This window comes from Balearica regulorum, chromosome 8, assembly GCF_011004875.1.
Source record: "Balearica regulorum gibbericeps isolate bBalReg1 chromosome 8, bBalReg1.pri, whole genome shotgun sequence".
Classification (NCBI taxonomy): domain Eukaryota; kingdom Metazoa; phylum Chordata; class Aves; order Gruiformes; family Gruidae; genus Balearica; species Balearica regulorum.
In genome coordinates, this window is record NC_046191.1 from 7613167 (window position 1) to 7627381 (window position 14215).

Genomic DNA, 14215 nt, shown 5'->3' on the forward strand with positions numbered 1-14215 from the left:
GTAGGATTGTCCTTAAAATTGTGTTTCAATACAATCCAGGTACCAAAACCTGGGGAGGCAAGTGTATTTTCAGAGGACAAATTAAATGGATTGAGGTGTCTTTAAAGTTTGGCTTTTCCCCCTAAAACAAAACCACTGAATCTGAGTGGTTGAGGTTGGAAGGGACCAATGGAGGTCACCTGCTCAAGCAGGGCCACCTAGACATGGTTCCCCAGCACCATGTCCTGATGGCTTTTGAATATCTCCAAGGATACAGACTCTACAAGCCCTCTGGACAACCCATGCCAGTGCTTGGTCACCCTGCTAGTAAAAAAGTGTTTCCTGATGTTCAGACAGAGCCTCCTGTGTTTCAGTTTGTGCCCATTGCCTGGGCACCAACGAAAAAAGCCTGGCTCCATCCTCTTTGCACCCTCCCTTCAGGTATTTGTATATGTTATAGGAACCCCCTGAGCTTTCTCTTCTCCCAGCTCCCTCAGCCTTTCCTCATAGGGGAGATGCTCCAGTCCCTTAATCATCCTCATTGCCCTTCATTGGACTTTCTCAAGTATGTCCGTGTATGGAGGAGCCCAAAACTGGACGCAGTACTCCAGGTACGGCCTCAGCAGTGCGGAGCAGAGGGGAAGGATCACCTCTGGCAGCAACACCCCTCACACAGCCCATCAGCCCTGTTTGCAGCAGGGGCACATTGCTGGCGCACCGCTTTCTCCTTGGAAGAAAAAGAAAGTGAAGTGGCTCATTTTGAGAAACAAATACCTGAAGTACACTTATTGAGAATAGGTGTACTGAGAGTGGAGATTTTGTTGAAAGGATATCCTTGTTTGATATTTTTGAATATTCTCTGCCATATAGAACTATTTGATCTATTCTAAAAGTGTAATTGAAATAGCGATTGTTGCTCTTTAGCAGTATTTGTCTAAGTCGTGCCATTTGTCAGGGGTGGATTAGCAAGGTCTACAGAGAGTTTCCGTGGCAGGAATTCATCTGAGCTTTCCCTTCAGTGTATCTCCCAAGTCGTCTTTATTGGATGTCTAGGTTTGAAGATGTTTTGATTCATTTGCAAAGGATTGTAACGCAGGTGGGTACTGGCTGAATGCCGTAAACATCTGCAATATATAAACTCTTCCTCTGTCAGAGGAGAGATGCTGGCAGTGGCGGCAGGTAGGAGTTAATTGTTTTCCTTGCATTAATGCCAAAGGTTCTGGCTTTTTGCAAAAGAGGAACCATCTGAAATCCCACAGAATATTTAAGTTGATCAAAGTGAGGAGGAAGGTTGGCAGAAAGGGAGAGGAGGAAGAAGGTGTAATGTTTGGCATAGACTGGAACACTTCTGGTGGGAAGATCTGTTTGAAGAAGGTTCTACTTTGGCCATGGATATAGTATTGTGTTACTTATCTCCTTGAGTCTGTCCTGAGTAACTGTCCCAAAATAGAAGATGACTATCTGGATTTGTGTCATGTGTTGTAGTATTCATTAGAAACTCCATTAAAAAACCTCCCATGATTCTATCATTCCTGAATGATTAGCCACGTGTTTAATTCCTGTGCTTTATGTCTGTTAAATGCCTATCCTGGGCTCAGAATTGCAGCATTTTACCATAGCTGTTGAAACTGGAGCTGTAGGCATGATTTCCAGTACAAATCTCAATTTGTTAGTGTTTCTTGATTATTTTGCGTGTCCTTTGTGTTCGATTTCTAGTTCATTTAGACCTTGTTCCCATCAGACTGATATGTTTCTAGAATTGGATTTGTATTGTTTTTTTTAAAAGTAGTAATATAATCAAATCAGCTGTGCTTTACATCTTGTTTTCTTTCAGAACTAAAGATAGTATGTATCATGCACTGACTTATGCCACCATATTGGAAATGCAAGCTATGATGACATTTGATCCTCAGGACATACTGAATGCAGGAAACACAATGAAGGAAGCTCAAGCGACCTGTCAAAAGTAAGTGTGGAGCAATTCAGTGAATAAATAGTCCCTTCATGGGAAAGTTTTGAAAGATGTACAGCTTAAAAAAGGACATGTAATTTCACAGGAAAACTGAAGTTGGAAGGGACATCAGGAGGTCATATAGTCCAGCCTCCTCCTCAAAGGAGGGTCAGTTATGAGGTCAGACCCCATAACTTAGGCTTTTCAGCAGTCTAGTCTTGAAAATTTCATTTTACTGCAACATTTGTTTTTTCTTGTGAATTAGATTTTTGTCCTGTCTGTAGCCCCGGTTCTGCAGTGTCTGGAGGTTATTCACCGTTTACAGGCACTGCAGGATCTTCCCATTTGGCGGTGGTTGTACTGTAGCCAGCTGTCTCTGAGTCAGCTGTGCTCTCACTCCTGTACACACATGTGCACATGCACACATACACAAAATCAATCAAAAAGCCCCCTTATGCCCTCCCTCCATCAAGACAGATTTCTACATGTGAAGGGTAAAAGATCGATCTCAGGAGGACCATGCTGACCAAGTTCTGTATGGAATGTGCTCAAGTTTGTATATGTGTTAAGATGACAGAGGGTTGGTGAGCAGTAGAGGTAAGCTAGTGACTGTACGGGTGGCCAGCTGAAAGATACCGTTCTCTGTTGTTGGTGCTTCATGTTCACAATGACCAAACTGACTTTTCTGCAGGTTTAGGAAGAAATCTACAGTAGCTGATTCTATCAACAACCTTGTGCATAGGCAAAGCCTTGAACACTTTACTGAAGGTAATGTTGTCTCTAAATGCATAATGGTTTTGTCTTTTTTTTTTCTGCAATTTGAATTGTGTAGACTTGTTCGCAGATTGTGAGTTTACTGACAAAATTGCTGATTTGGCATTTCCAAAATTGCCGGATCAGTGTTTTGGCAATTGCTGTGTCACCACATCCAAAATAACTGACTGTTTCTGTTGTTTGCTGACTCAGCATTTCCAAAAATTGCTGGGTAAAGAAATACCTGGAAAGAAATAGGGAAATGACTAGAAAGGCCCTTGGTCCCGGAAAGCACCAGAGAAATTCCTGTGAAGTTTTTGTAACTGTATGTCATTACTGTTTGGAGTTAGTTCAGTGGTCTAGAACTCAAACGCTACAGCAAATTTGGAAAAGATTTTTCTCAGTTTGAGCTTTGTGATCTTATTCCTATATTAATGGACTAAGTGGTTTTTAATTACTTTTCGTCTGATTTGTTTTCTTTCCTCCTCCATGTGACGCTAGAGGAAATCCATGCAGAAATTTGCTATGCTGAATGCTTACTTCAGAGAGCAGCACTCACATTCCTCCAGGTATGAATTCCTGTCTGGCTCTTTGGGGGAAAAAAAGTACACACCATACAGATTTCTTTTCTTAAAATTAATGAAATGGTAGAAGACCCTAGTTTGACCTGATGGTTTGACCTAACTCTTTCATCTGGATTTTATCTGGATTATGTGCTGATGAGATAGTAGAAAGTTTTTATTATCCGTCACAATTATCTAAAAATGCTTGTGTCGATACACATAGCACTGAGCCCCTATGATGCCCTTTTCCAATCCCTTTTGGATGTGTGAAATGTAACTGCAGTAAGCACCGATTTTCAAATACTGCGTGTTGGTGATCAGATTAAAAAAAGAAAGAGAGATATGGCATTGAAGCTATACTATGCTGGAATGCAAGAGAGATTTTTTGCTTCAGTCAGGCTGGTGTTTGCTTTCCCAAGGCTGCTTTCTCACTTGTTTGTTCTTGAACAGCTATTATGGTCTGCATAGCTATTAGGCTCCACACATGCCTTTTGCTAAACAGTGCTGCCTATCTTTAAAAGAAGGGGAGCTCTCCTTCTTTGAATTTTATCTGTCTGTACTAATGAAGCTTGATACGCTTGATGGATCAACATTAGCAGTACTTAGTTGAGCTCCAGCTTGCAATTTAAATTGTTAATCATAGTTGAAATAACTGATTTTTCTTCCTGATTTGGCTGTACTTTCTATATGACAGTGGGCCTCCTCATCTGTGCGGAGAGGATAATAAAAGTCACATTCACAAAGGGCGGCTGCTTCTTGGCTCAAAGATGCTGATAGAGAATGAAATGCAGGTGGTGATTTTATAGTGTTTGGGAGTTGCCAGATGGGCTCTGATTTATGTTGCTTATGATAGTTTATGAACCATGTAACCTTTTTCAGCGATCCGCCGTGCCCCTCTGCTAGAAACTATTGCTTCATAGCAAAACCAGTAGTCAGAGTAGCTTCTTCTGAAGGCTTTTAGAGTGCTGATGATGGTGACTTTATGGTAAGATGATAGACTTCGAAATGGCCAAGATGAAGCTACCTATTTTCATATTCCTTTGGGATTCTTTGGGATGAGTAGCCTCTAGCACTGGGGACAGTTTTGGTGAAATCTGAAGCTATGGAAGCAAGGCTTTTCAGAAACTTCTCCATTGTGCCTGTTAAGAAATGAGCAGTTTAATGCAGTGTCTCTTGGTTTTAAGCACTATTTTCACAGGTTGGGGTTGGGTTTTTTTTAAAATGTTTATAGATACATGAGAGATTTAAGAGTAAGAAAATAATTTCTTGTCCTCTTCTGCACAAAGAATGTCTGTCTGTTTGCTGCTGCTTCTGTTCTGTGTTTAATTTTTCATGAACACATGAACTGGTTTTAAAAATTAAACAAAAGCACTTGATTCCAACAGCTATTGAAGTGCATTAGTTTTGATGCTTAATGTAAATGACCAAATCCAATTAAAAACACATAAAAATTAATCTCAGGATTTTTCAAGGGCTGGACTATTCTCACATTGGTTATCTCTGTTGTTGGTATCATGAGTATTCTGAATTTAAACATTTTAAACCCATCTTCTTTCCTCTTCGTTTTTCATTTGAAGGAAAGTATAACTGAACCTTTACATATTCTAAGGTCTGCTGTACCCTCTCCCTCCACCAGCTGCTGATTAAAAACTGACTTTTTCTACAGAACAAAGGAAAACAGGATCATGCTTTTCTGTGGTTATTTTGTTTGCATGTGATTGGGATTCAAGTCTCTGGGGATAGATCATCAGGAATTACATGCTCATTTGTGGTGCATAGTTTCTGTCCTCAGTTACAACTCTTGGTAATGTTGCTTAAGGATGAGTAAAGGACACAGGCTAGTGGTGGTGTTGCAGGCTGCGGGAGTAAGCTCCTGCCCTTCGGTTCAGACCATGAGACTTCCTATACTAGTTCATAGAAAGCAAAGTCTGGAAGGAGTTGAACTGTTAACTTTGATTGGATTGAGTTATCTTCCTGGCTTACAGGGGGATGGAAAACTCTTTGAGGCAGGTTCTATCTCTTTATTTACGTATTGATGAGCACAGTCAGGCCCTATTTCTTTAACAGTAACAGTAAAACAACCAAATGTTCATCTAATCTATGCTATTTTCTCCACAATGCTTCATGCCTCTTAAAATGCTATCACAGAAAAATCATCTGCTAAAACACGTGTAGTCTTCCTATCCCAAAGTAATAGCAAATATCACACCAAACCAGAATGACAGATAATATACAATGAGGGAGGCAAGAAACTGCTGCTAGAAAATTATGAAACTAAAGAGTTCTCTCTTTGGGATACAACTGTAAACGAATGGTCCCCCAGATACACTTTGCCGTAAGTTCTCAGTTCGTTATAGCTTGTAATGTAATGTGTTACCATCCTGGTACAGATCTCAGATTCTTGAATATTCAGACCAGAAAGAGCATATCCTGTAGAACTTTACTTAGCCTGCTTCCTTTTTAGGATGTGAAACTATATTCTGTAGACTCCTGAGGACAGGCAGTTATTTGTGTCTGGTGCTGAGCCAGGAAATGTTCAGATCTTAACTGTGCTGAAGGACAAGTGGGAGAAGGCTATTTTTTGAAACAGCCACAAATGCATGTACCTTAGGTGCCATTCATTAGCTTAGTCACTGTGTTCATTAATGCAAACTTAGATGGTCCAAATGTCACGGGGGCTAAACTAATCACAGAAGGCATCAAAACAAAGTATATATGTCTGAACACAATAAAAGTATTTTAATATAGAAAGGAAATCCTAAATCCATGTATTGTTTCTGAGAGACTTATATTGTCTGTGTCACGATGGTTAGGTTCAAGGCATGTGTTCATCTGAAGAAAAGCTCTTTATAATGCTTACAAATTCATATTGCTAACGTGTTTTGTTTCTAACAGGATGAGAATATGGTTAGCTTCATAAAAGGAGGCATCAAAGTCCGAAACAGTTACCAAACATACAGGTAAGTCAGAATGACGATATGATTAAGCGTCCTTTCAGTAAAAAGTGCTGCTGGTCAAATTGTCCAATTCACAAATTAATTACTATTGTATTTATTGCAGCATTTAATATGGGCCTCCTGTCTATAGCCTTTCGCAACCCACACAAATTCCTCCTTTGCATAACAAAGGACGTTGATATTATGGTTGATGTGGATTATAAAGATAGCAGACCCTAACGCTGTTAACTCCCAAGGTCTGACTACTTCAGATACTATATCCTTGAAATTATGTCGAAAGCTAACTGTTCTAAATGATGTTGTGCTCGTTGTGTCTGCATAGCACAGTTTGGAGGTCTCGCAATCATGAGCCATATGAAATTGCAGAAATGCAGTTTTGAAATGCTGTTCTAGCTGCAGCTTTTTGGAACATTCAAAACCGGTAGCTGAAGCACAAGTAAGTCCATAATAAATTCATCAAACTAAAACAAGATTAAGAGATGATAAACTGAAGCACTTGCAATAGAAAGTGTAAATGGCTTCAAACAAAGATTAAACAAATTTACAGAAAATTCCTGGAGGATGCTTTTCAAGCATATGCCACTGTCTGAGTGAAATATTTGGTTAGCTGGAGTTGTAATCTGCTTAAGTATGGTAGTTGTTCTACTCTGTAGAGAACGTGCATGCTATTGAAAATGATAAGCATGGTTGCTTATCTGAACTCACAATATGCCCATTGCTTAGTGTCTATAAGTCAAAAACATCTGCTTAAGCAGATGTCTTTTCATCCAGGAAGTTATAGAGAGCTACTTTCAATGTGTGCAAAAGCTTTTGAAGTGCAGTAGTAAATTCTAAAAATTGCATTAAAATGTACACCATGGGAAGCGTACTCAGTTGTGCCACAGTAAATTAAGATCAGCTCTAGTATATGTAAAAACAGTGTTATAAATCTAGTAGCTCTTAGGTGGTCTTATTCAGAAGAATGCTAATAACAACTTGCATATTACTAAAATGGGTATTTTAACAAAGGGAAGGTTTGTATGTGAGATTGGCAGTTACAGTTTTTGTATGGTACTTTTGATGTGGGAAGGTTTGAATTGTTTGCAGTTTTGGTGAGAGCATGGTGCAAAAGGTTACAGAGAAAACAATGAAATATGGAAATGAGACTTTATTTGCTTTGATTAATATATTTTACAGCATAGTTTCTGATACAAAAAGCCATCTTCCTTTCCCTGCTGTCAGCAGTACTGCTTGATAATCCACAACAACAGCAGCCCTGAAAAGACAGGAGGAGTAAATGTTGCAAAGATACAATTTTTAAAACTTTCTTTCAGGGAGAAAAGGTTACCATACACTGTAAAAAAGATGAAATTAAATAGAACAATAATTCAGAATGAAACGTTTGCTTATTGTCAGTGACTAAAAAGTATTTGAAAACTTTGAGGGTAGTACAGACATACGAATAACTTTAAAAAGTGAAAGCTAAATATGCGTCATATTTTGTTTTATTTTAGGGCTTTAAATTTGGACTCAAAACAGCCACAAAAAGTTACATGTCTAGCAGACACAAAACAGCATCCAGTCCAGGTTCTGCAGAAGTAGACTGAAAGGGAGGGAGACAACAGTGTCCATATTTCTATGAATTGAAGGTGACTTTAAATGCAGGTCCCTTGTAAAGACTGTAATGACAATGAATAGTCCTCTCTCTGTTGGCAACAACCGGCAGATAAAAACGTGATAGCCTGAACACAAATATGTGGCTGCCATTAAAACAGTCTTTTTCTTCTCCTGGTAATTAATAAACTAAAACAGTAGTACAAAAACCTCATAGCTGTAGAAAGCTTGGAGACAAAACAGGTTCAAATTCAGCTGGATTACACAGGGAAATAAAGCCACACTACAAAATTAAGATCTATGAAAGTTAGAAAAATAAGTGAAAAGTAATTTCTGATATACCTGCCTGTATAAATACATTTCTTACAATTGTCTTTTCCTATATATGACAAAATGTTCTTCTGAATGAACACACACAGAAAGGGAATACCTAATCCAGGAATTGGTGAAACTCAAATCGAACTCGCTAATTTAAATTTAACTCTCCTGCACTGCCCCATCATCTCTTTTTGCAGTAGTAAAGTTGGTGTTGCTTGAAACATTTTCAGGCAGAAATGTGGTTGCAAATTGACTGTCTAATTGACAGGAATTCATCTCCAGGACTCCGTATTTTTTAATTGATAGTAATGTGACAGAAATGATTTGTTGACAAATCCAACAAAATGTTGTAGGTTTCGTTCACCAGGGTGAGATGACAAATTGACCTTTTTGAACTACTATGTAGTTCAAGGTAATTGGGTTACTTTCTTACTGAATTGTAATTAATCATTTTGTCTGCTGACAATGTAACAGAATCTTGTGTGTTTTCAGGGAGCTGGACAGTCTCATACAGTCTCCACATTATGTCAAAGGAGAGAACCATCTTCATTTTGAGGGAGGTGTAAAACTTGGAGTTGGAGCATTTAATCTGGTATGTACCAACAGCTCTTCTCTTGAGCTGAAGTCCTACAACCTTTTGCAAATGTTCTTAACTTAAATACCTTAGAACTTCCACTGACATCAATGTTACTAATCATTAAAATTCGGTATGTGTGCTGACGCTTGCAGGATCCCAGTCTGTGGTCTAAGAACATTGGACAGTAATACACTTTAGAAATAAAGAGATTACCTGCAACATGGGCAACACTGCTCAGTGTGTGCAGACCCACTTGCTCATCCTCCTGGGGAAATTATTAACTGAGAAATTATCTCATCTGACGTGGGCTAAGGGCATGTTCTTTGAGAATATAGCTGAGTGCCTGTGCCCAGCTTCCAGTAAGGGTGTTCGTTAGCCAAGTGACCAATGCTTGGGAGGCGTTTGGAGGACAAGGCATTACAGAGTCTCATGAGGAGGGACCCACTGGGATGGGGACCAGGAGAAGCCTTGCACAGAAGCAGCAGACCCAGAGATGATGAGTGGTGACGTGGCTGTTCAGGTGATGGCCTCTTCCCCTTGCTTGCATTACTTTGTGTGAGTCTGGCACATGCCCAAATGTTAGATTTACTGCACAAAGAACAAATATGTACTGTGCGGTGTGCACCCAGTATTTCTGAAACATCCAAGAAGTACTAGAGTTAACGAAGCATGTGCTATGCAAACATATTTCTGTGCAGGGAATCCTGGAGACACGGGGTCCCTATATTAAACAGATATTTCTGTTTAAATCATAGAAAATATAGCAGCTGTATATATTTACCCAGGAAATCTTGAGACATATAAACATGTTTTTAGTAATTTTAGTGATTATTTTTTGTGTTTGGAAAAGTTGTACGAGGCAGCTGGTAGCTGAGAGGCAGAAAGTCTATTACTGTATAACTGCTGCATTTCTTTCTATAGACATTGTCCATGTTTCCTGCCCGGATTCTGAGATTACTGGAGTTTGTTGGATTTTCTGGAAATAAGGTAAATGTGAACTAAGTATTATTGGTACAGTTCCTTCACTCTTAAATTAAAAAATGGAGACAGGATTTTCTCTCTTCTTCCTCACATTAGCTGTAACCCTCTGAAACACTCTGATGGGTATCACGTGCGCAGTTGGCACTGATGCTTTCATGCAGCTTGGTTTTCCTTTGTATTTTTCTCTGAACTATTACACTTCAAAGATTGTGATACCATTGTTCAGTGATGATACGGTTGTGAAACATGATAAAGATAATGGCTAATACAATGATGTTGACATATTTAAGTTTTTAGTTATTGGTCTGTTGTTATATGCTTGTGCTTAGAAATCCATAGCCAAAAGTATATTTGTAGCCTTTAATATATTACCTTACTTGATAGTTACCATCATGGTATCTGAATGTCCCTGACGTGTTCCTGCACGACATCCAGTTGGGGGAAAAAAAATTCAATTTTATTTCTGATTTTTTCTCTGTGTCTTTAATAGCAACTCATAACTTGAGTGTAGCACATAAATTCTCTATGCCTAAAAGAGTAAGTGTTTTTTTGCCTAGAGAGTAACCAGTCCGAACTTGGACGTGTTGGTTTTGCATGCAGTTTAAGGACAGAGGTTTAGTAATGAAGCACCAGTAAACTCACGTGAACCTGAGTTTTTCTGCAGGGCAGATGCACAAAAAGTGCTGTGTTAGCTTTTTGTGGATTTGTTGTTTCAAAAAAGGATACTAAATTGATGGGAATGTCTTGGCCTTGATATCTCGTACCTCATTCTACTGGTAGGACATGAGATTCACTCAAAGTTGAGTTCCTGGATTGAGAAAACATGGTCTGTTCAACCTAAACCACTAATCACATTTATTTCATAAATGCTGGATAAGGTAAATGTTTGATGTCCTGCAAACACAACAAAAGCTGTATAAACAAGTTAAAACTATTTTTTTCTATTTACAAAACAAACTTCAAGGAGAAAAAATGTTTCCTTAATCAGAGCTGTGACCTTATGTGACAGCTGGATGAGTGTCATCACCATTTTATTAGTTTACAGGAAGGCTCTTGGATCTGAAAATAAAATGTCTTGTTTAAAGAAAAAGGAGCTTTTGGCAGAGTGTGGATTAGAACTTGGAAGTTTCCAGGAGCTGATCAGGAGCTGTTTCACAAGCAGTAGAGGCAAAAATCGAATAGTTCTACCTGTTAGTTACGAAAAGAAAGAGTATCTAAAGCAAAATATTCTCCTAGAAATGTAAGGGCAATTTGCATACCAATAGAGTTCTGAGAATACTTTGCTGAACGCTCATCTTACTACTGCAGATGAAAATTGTCCCTCTAATTGAATTTCTGTTGTTTTCTTTTGGCCTTGGGATTTCTTGTATGGCTATGAGTGGGCTGATATTTGTGGCGATGAGTCAGTGCCTGTTCCAGTTTTTTAATAACTCACTGAAGCATGACCTAGATTACCATAAATTCAAACAGAAACCTGCTGTCTGCACACCATAAAAAAAGAGTATTTTAAACATGTTGATCAAAGTTCGTTGATGGTCATTTATTTTAACATCCTAAAAAAGTCTTTCTGCTTTTAACATTTGTGAGTCGGATGCCTAAAGCCAAAAGCAAAATTGCAGTTGCATTTGCAATCGTTTCCAGTGGTGGTTTTCCAAAACTTGCAAGAGGAAGCTGTCCCCCGCAGTACACACAAGAGTCTTGAAGGTGAAAGAAACAGTGATAGAGGAGGAGAGGGAGAGTTTGTGTGTCGTGTGCTGCACTCCATCCAGAAGAAAGAAATTTAGAATACAATTTGATCTTGCAGTCTTTTCCATTAAATCCTCATGGTGAGTGTGCAGAAAGACGAGAGCAGCATGGTTGGTGCCTCAAGCTGTTTACAGTTTACCTGAGAGCTGCAGTGCACTGGAGGACAGCTTGCTTTTGGTGTGGGTCACGTGTTTATTAAAATGGATATAAAATTGCATTGCGATATCTTCCACAACACTCATCTGCCTTGAAGCCAGCAGATTTGCCCCTAGGGACTCTTCTTGTCTCTCAGACATGACATGTCTGATAGTAAATGAGGACATGCCCAAAGCTTGATTACTTCCTAAGCCATTTGTGGGCACTGTGAACAACATGATCAACTTAACAGCAGTCTGGAGTCTCAAAATAGTAGGATAAGATCAAGAAAGTGTAAAAGTAGCCTGAGGCCACGTTTGTTCCCTTCCACTCCAAAGTGTGCCATTTGTGTCATTCTCACTGTTCAAGCTCATTTCCCCTGTATCATTAGTCAAAATACTGGCTTCCTCGTGTTTAATGGCGTAGGCCCTGCATTGGGGTGTTGAGCTTCAATGCAGTTTTGCCCAATTTCATGAAAAATTTTTTGTGGGCAGAGGTAAGTATTACACATCGTCTGGTACGCTGTGCTGGGGAGGCATGCCTTGCTCACTCCCTGGGCAGTAGGTGCAGTGTGTGTCCCATCGGGACTTTTTGTGTTTAATGATAACTAACTTGCAGTGTGATGTCAGAAGAGTCTTTGCACTGTCTCCCATAGAAGCATTGAACCCTTCTTACTGACCCCTCTGCCAGGTCTCAGGCTAATATTTACTTTTGTTCTTATTTTGTAGATGATTACAAATACCGTGCTGCTAAACTTCAGAAAAGTTTGACATGAGCCCACCATATGTTAAGTGCAATTTGTCAGAGGGTCAGATGACAGCATGATTTCAGGGGAAGGCAGGAAAACTTTCAGATACAACCAATTTCTTTCAAATTACACTTTTTGATGTGGGAGGACATTTTTCCCAAAGCAGCTGAGCTGAAGAATATTTTTGATGTCTCAATTTATAATAAATTGAATTCCAGTTTCCCACTAAGTATCTTTTTGATTTGCATTTTGGTCTCTCTGCAAATTTTAAATGAAGGTTAAATCTAAAATTATTTCATGGGATACATTCAAATTACCCCATCTACCAGTTTAGTCTATTCTTCATAAAAACTATTAGCATTATCCATCCTCCTTCCTAAGCCTGCAGTAATGTGATCAGGTTATGGGACATGAGCAATGACTTTCCTTTGCTTTCGTTGTCTAGATCCCTAATTAAAAAAGAATTATTTAAAAGTATCATTCAAGAGCTTTCGCTTCAGGAAAGTAGATGGATTTTAGTCAATGACAGCTGAAATAAATATGAGCTAGTCTCAACGTTATCCGATAATGGTTTTGAGCGTTGTCCTTGTTCATCCTGCATTCACTGTGGGAATCCCCACTGCTCGTGAGGAGTCCTGAATGACAGAGCATTGGATGGCTTGGAACAAGGATCGAATCAGTGAGCTACTGATGTAATATAACGTAGTCACACTCTTGGGAATTAAGAGATTGTGGGATGTTATGACCAACTTGCACAGAAAGGTGAGAGTTATCATACTGGATCACGTTTGTCTCTAAGAATTTTTCCCCTGCTCTGCATTATTCCTTATGCCCTTCAGAGTAACTTACATTCTGTGTGAAAACAAAACCTAAATGTGTTAATGTCATTTAAATTTTTTGGAGAAATTACAAGCACTTGTTGCTTTGACAGCTGTTTTATATTGAAGCAATATGCCCTGTAATAGACTTTGTTTGGAAGTTCATTCCTGGGGTTCTGGGATTGCTCATATCACCTGTGGCATAGGTGTGGGAGGTATTTATGGGTTATTTATGGTTAGAAGGTGTGTCCTAACAATTAAATATAATATGCTCACTTAGTGACCAGTAGCAACGAATGTAGTTTGTTTACAGAGTTACTTCCTAGGCTCAAGTAGTAGCTGCTTGTGATTTAGTACTGAGATGCTCAGTTTGATCCCCAGTGAGGATTACATGGGTGTAATAGCATTGCCCAACTCATGGCACCTCACTTAGCTGATTAGGTTTGCTGACTAATCTCCGAAGGCTCCCTGTGTAGAAAGGGTAGGTGCTTGAAAAGGTGTTTCATTATGTCTGACCTAAGCTTCTGTGCTGAATTGTTCCTTGGAGGAGCACCTCTGTCTCTGCCAGCCACAGAGGGAGCCTAGGGAGGCTGGCTGACTCAATGTGGTATCTAAACCATGTTTCCCAGCGACACCCTTCATCATCCCCCTTTCCTGGGGATCTCATCAGAACAGAAGCAAGCATTTTTTTGAGGAGAAGCAGCTTTGTTGCAGTCTTTTCTATAAGCAAGTGTTGTAATACTAATAATAACTACTTCTAGATTTCTTTTTTTCGCTGTGTCTGCTGATTATATTGTTACTTTAATATAGGAAGTTTGGGATGTTCAAGTGGCAGAGCGAAAAATAAGCATTCTTTAATACCTGTACTGGACAAAATAGGATTATGGACATACCACAGAGTGAACTAACTTGCTCGGTGAGCTTCCCATACCTGTGTAACTACTCAGTTTAAGAATTTAGGCTTGAGTATGCCAGGTTTGCAGCCTTCTTCTGATGCAGTGGCAACGTGCTTGACCCAGTTACTTCACAGGTACTGCTTTCCAGGATGCAGTCCCACGTAGGGTGGGTGTGGATTGCATTCCTTGTCCGTACAGAT

General features: G+C 39.4%; 1 protein-coding gene across 2 annotated transcripts in view; it reads left to right on the forward strand.

The window, feature by feature from the left end:
- TTC39A (tetratricopeptide repeat domain 39A) overlaps window positions 1–14215 on the forward strand; it is a 48654-nt gene that overhangs the window by 16970 nt on the left and 17469 nt on the right. For both annotated transcript variants that reach the window (XM_075759435.1, XM_075759436.1), the window contains 6 exons: window positions 1814–1945; window positions 2622–2698; window positions 3185–3252; window positions 6142–6206; window positions 8607–8706; window positions 9613–9678. In XM_075759435.1, the coding sequence (XP_075615550.1) occupies window positions 1814–1945; window positions 2622–2698; window positions 3185–3252; window positions 6142–6206; window positions 8607–8706; window positions 9613–9678 (508 nt within the window). The remainder of the gene's footprint in view (window positions 1–1813; window positions 1946–2621; window positions 2699–3184; window positions 3253–6141; window positions 6207–8606; window positions 8707–9612; window positions 9679–14215) is intronic.